This window comes from Glandiceps talaboti, chromosome 13 (assembly GCF_964340395.1).
Source record: "Glandiceps talaboti chromosome 13, keGlaTala1.1, whole genome shotgun sequence".
In the NCBI taxonomy this organism is placed as follows: domain Eukaryota; kingdom Metazoa; phylum Hemichordata; class Enteropneusta; family Spengelidae; genus Glandiceps; species Glandiceps talaboti.
Window position 1 is genome coordinate 14,912,961 of NC_135561.1, and position 2,500 is coordinate 14,915,460.

The window sequence follows — 2,500 nt, forward strand, 5'->3', positions numbered from 1 at the left end:
CATAAATCGCAACAAGCTATATGAGAAACTATCAAAAAGAGCATATAGTTTTTTTTAGTTCATTTTATCTCATAATCCATATTTTCGAACTCAATTAATATTGTGACATTCAGGTATACATTGGATTTGATATGTCTCTGACGTCATAATCCTCCCAAGGAGGTTTGTGCGTGTGTGGTGTGTGTCTCTCTGTCTCATCAAATAGTTACTTAGTTTATCAAAATGGAGAAAACGTGATTGCTTATATTGGGCTGAGAGATGAATTGTCATACGACACCCTTTCCACACACACGCGCGCGCACACGCACGCACGCACACACACGCACGCACACACACACACACACACACATACACGCACAAATAATTGATGACCAGTGCAACATGTTCATAGACTTACATGGCTCTATTTGTATACCACATGCTTGTTTATCCATTGGGAAATCTTCTAGACTCATGTGACATGATAACGTCAAACTCAACCTGCCAAAAAATCAAACAAATGGAAACAAATGAAACTGTTATTTGCCATGATTTGCGCCTATTATATGGAAATGTATACATGCAGAAAATGTGACAGATTTACCTCAATAATATTTTCAACAGCTAATTGCCAAGTACTCTCACTTTCATTCATTCATTCATTCTTTCATACATTAATTCATTCATTCATTGATTCATTGATTGGTAGATTGATTGATTGATTGATTGATTGATTGATTGATTGATTGACTGATTCAATCGTTCATTCATTCTTTACCCACTCACCCACATACCCACCAACCAACCCACTCACCTACCCACCCACTCACTCACTCACTCACTCCCACTCACCCACTGAAAGAACTATGAAATGTTGTAACCATATAGCATACAATCAGTATAATAATTTGAAATCTCGACTTGAAGTAACCATGGCAACATGACACATGAGCTTTCGTAGTCATCTCTTGATTCTCCATGCTCCATCCTATCATATAATATTATAACTAGCGCTAGTAATGCAATTGCGCGAGATCTCAAGTTCACAAGAGATTTTGCGTTCGCACGAGATTTCGCGATCACATGAGATTTCGCGTTCCCACGAGATGTCGTGGTCACAGAAGATTTCGGTTTCATTCGAAAACTCATTTATGAATATTTTCAGTGAATTATTAATTATTCGGGGAATACGTCACACCAATCATATTTTACGACTGATTGATAGTTTCACCCGTAGTCTAGTTACTACATCAACACTATACATTTACTCATGTGTACATGACTGTAGATGGACATTCATTTGAGATGAGATATTTTCTATGATCTCCCATGGGTAACTTGATTTAATCTTATTCAGTCAACATGACGCTTGGTAATAACGGTGATGATCATCACTATCAATGGCGGTTCATCCCGAATGCCAAGGTTATAAATTAATTTGTCGCTTGTTAACAAAACCCTCGTCCTGGGGGATTTCCTAAACGCTACTCTTTTCCTCTGTACATTAAGGTATTCCTTGAGGACCAGATAATCAGAACAGTGTCCGCAATTAATAAAAAGACAGATTACTAATGTACTTAGAAGGCCTTCCTAGAGTTTTTTAATGGCAGTCAAACCTTTGTAATCTATATTTATAATACCAGCAAATTGTTTGATAATTTGCTGGTATTACATACATACATACATACATACATACATACATACATACATACATACATACATACATACATACTGATTCGTGTAGGAAAACTTTTGCAGTCTACTGATGTGTTCAGTATAGAAAACATATTTCTCTAGATCTAGACTAATTAAGTGATATACTATGTATATATTCAGCTGTTGTTACCTCAATTACTTAGATATGGGATGGTTTTCAATTTATTTTCCTTAAGCTACATGAGGTGTATATAACTGTAAATATATGGGTGACGCGTGAATCAAGAATGAAGAAGATATTTCTATAACTCAGAATTCAGAACTATACATTTGTTATCCTTAGTGGTAATGTATGACTTGATAATCGTTTTATTTGAAATCATTAAACAAATCCCGCTATGCAATCACAAAACATGATTTGTAAAATAATGAAAACAGTATTTGTCGCCCATCTTTAAAAATGGCGGCCATATTGGATTTATAATTAACAACTTGAAATAATCTGACCAAACACTATTTTACAAGGACGGAATCATTGCCCTTGAATTTCAAGTTTTTGGTGGAATTTATTCTAGAAGGAACACGGTATAGTTATAGCTTGTGTGGCTACAACACATCTACTAGATACAATGTTAGATAAAAATAGGCTGGTGTCACTCGTTACGTCAAGCAAATGAAGATTATTTGAGAAGTTGAAACATATGAAATTTGTTTAGTCACATGTTACATTCATCTACAGTAAAAAAATGTCGAGGTCGATTTATCAAACGGATACATTGTGATGCGAACGACCAATACATCGAAGACATGCACATATGTATGTATGTATGTATGTATGTATGTATGTATGTATGTATGTATGTAT

The 2,500-nt window shown here is 35.2% G+C and overlaps 1 protein-coding gene across 2 annotated transcripts in view; it reads right to left on the minus strand.

Annotated features, from left to right (window-relative positions):
- The window catches only part of LOC144444724 (glycine receptor subunit alpha-4-like), an 83,765-nt gene that overhangs the window by 3,760 nt on the left and 77,505 nt on the right, over positions 1-2,500 (minus strand). For both annotated transcript variants that reach the window (XM_078134251.1, XM_078134252.1), the window contains exon 5: positions 398-480. In XM_078134251.1, coding sequence (XP_077990377.1) covers positions 398-480 — 83 coding nt within the window. The remainder of the gene's footprint in view (positions 1-397; positions 481-2,500) is intronic.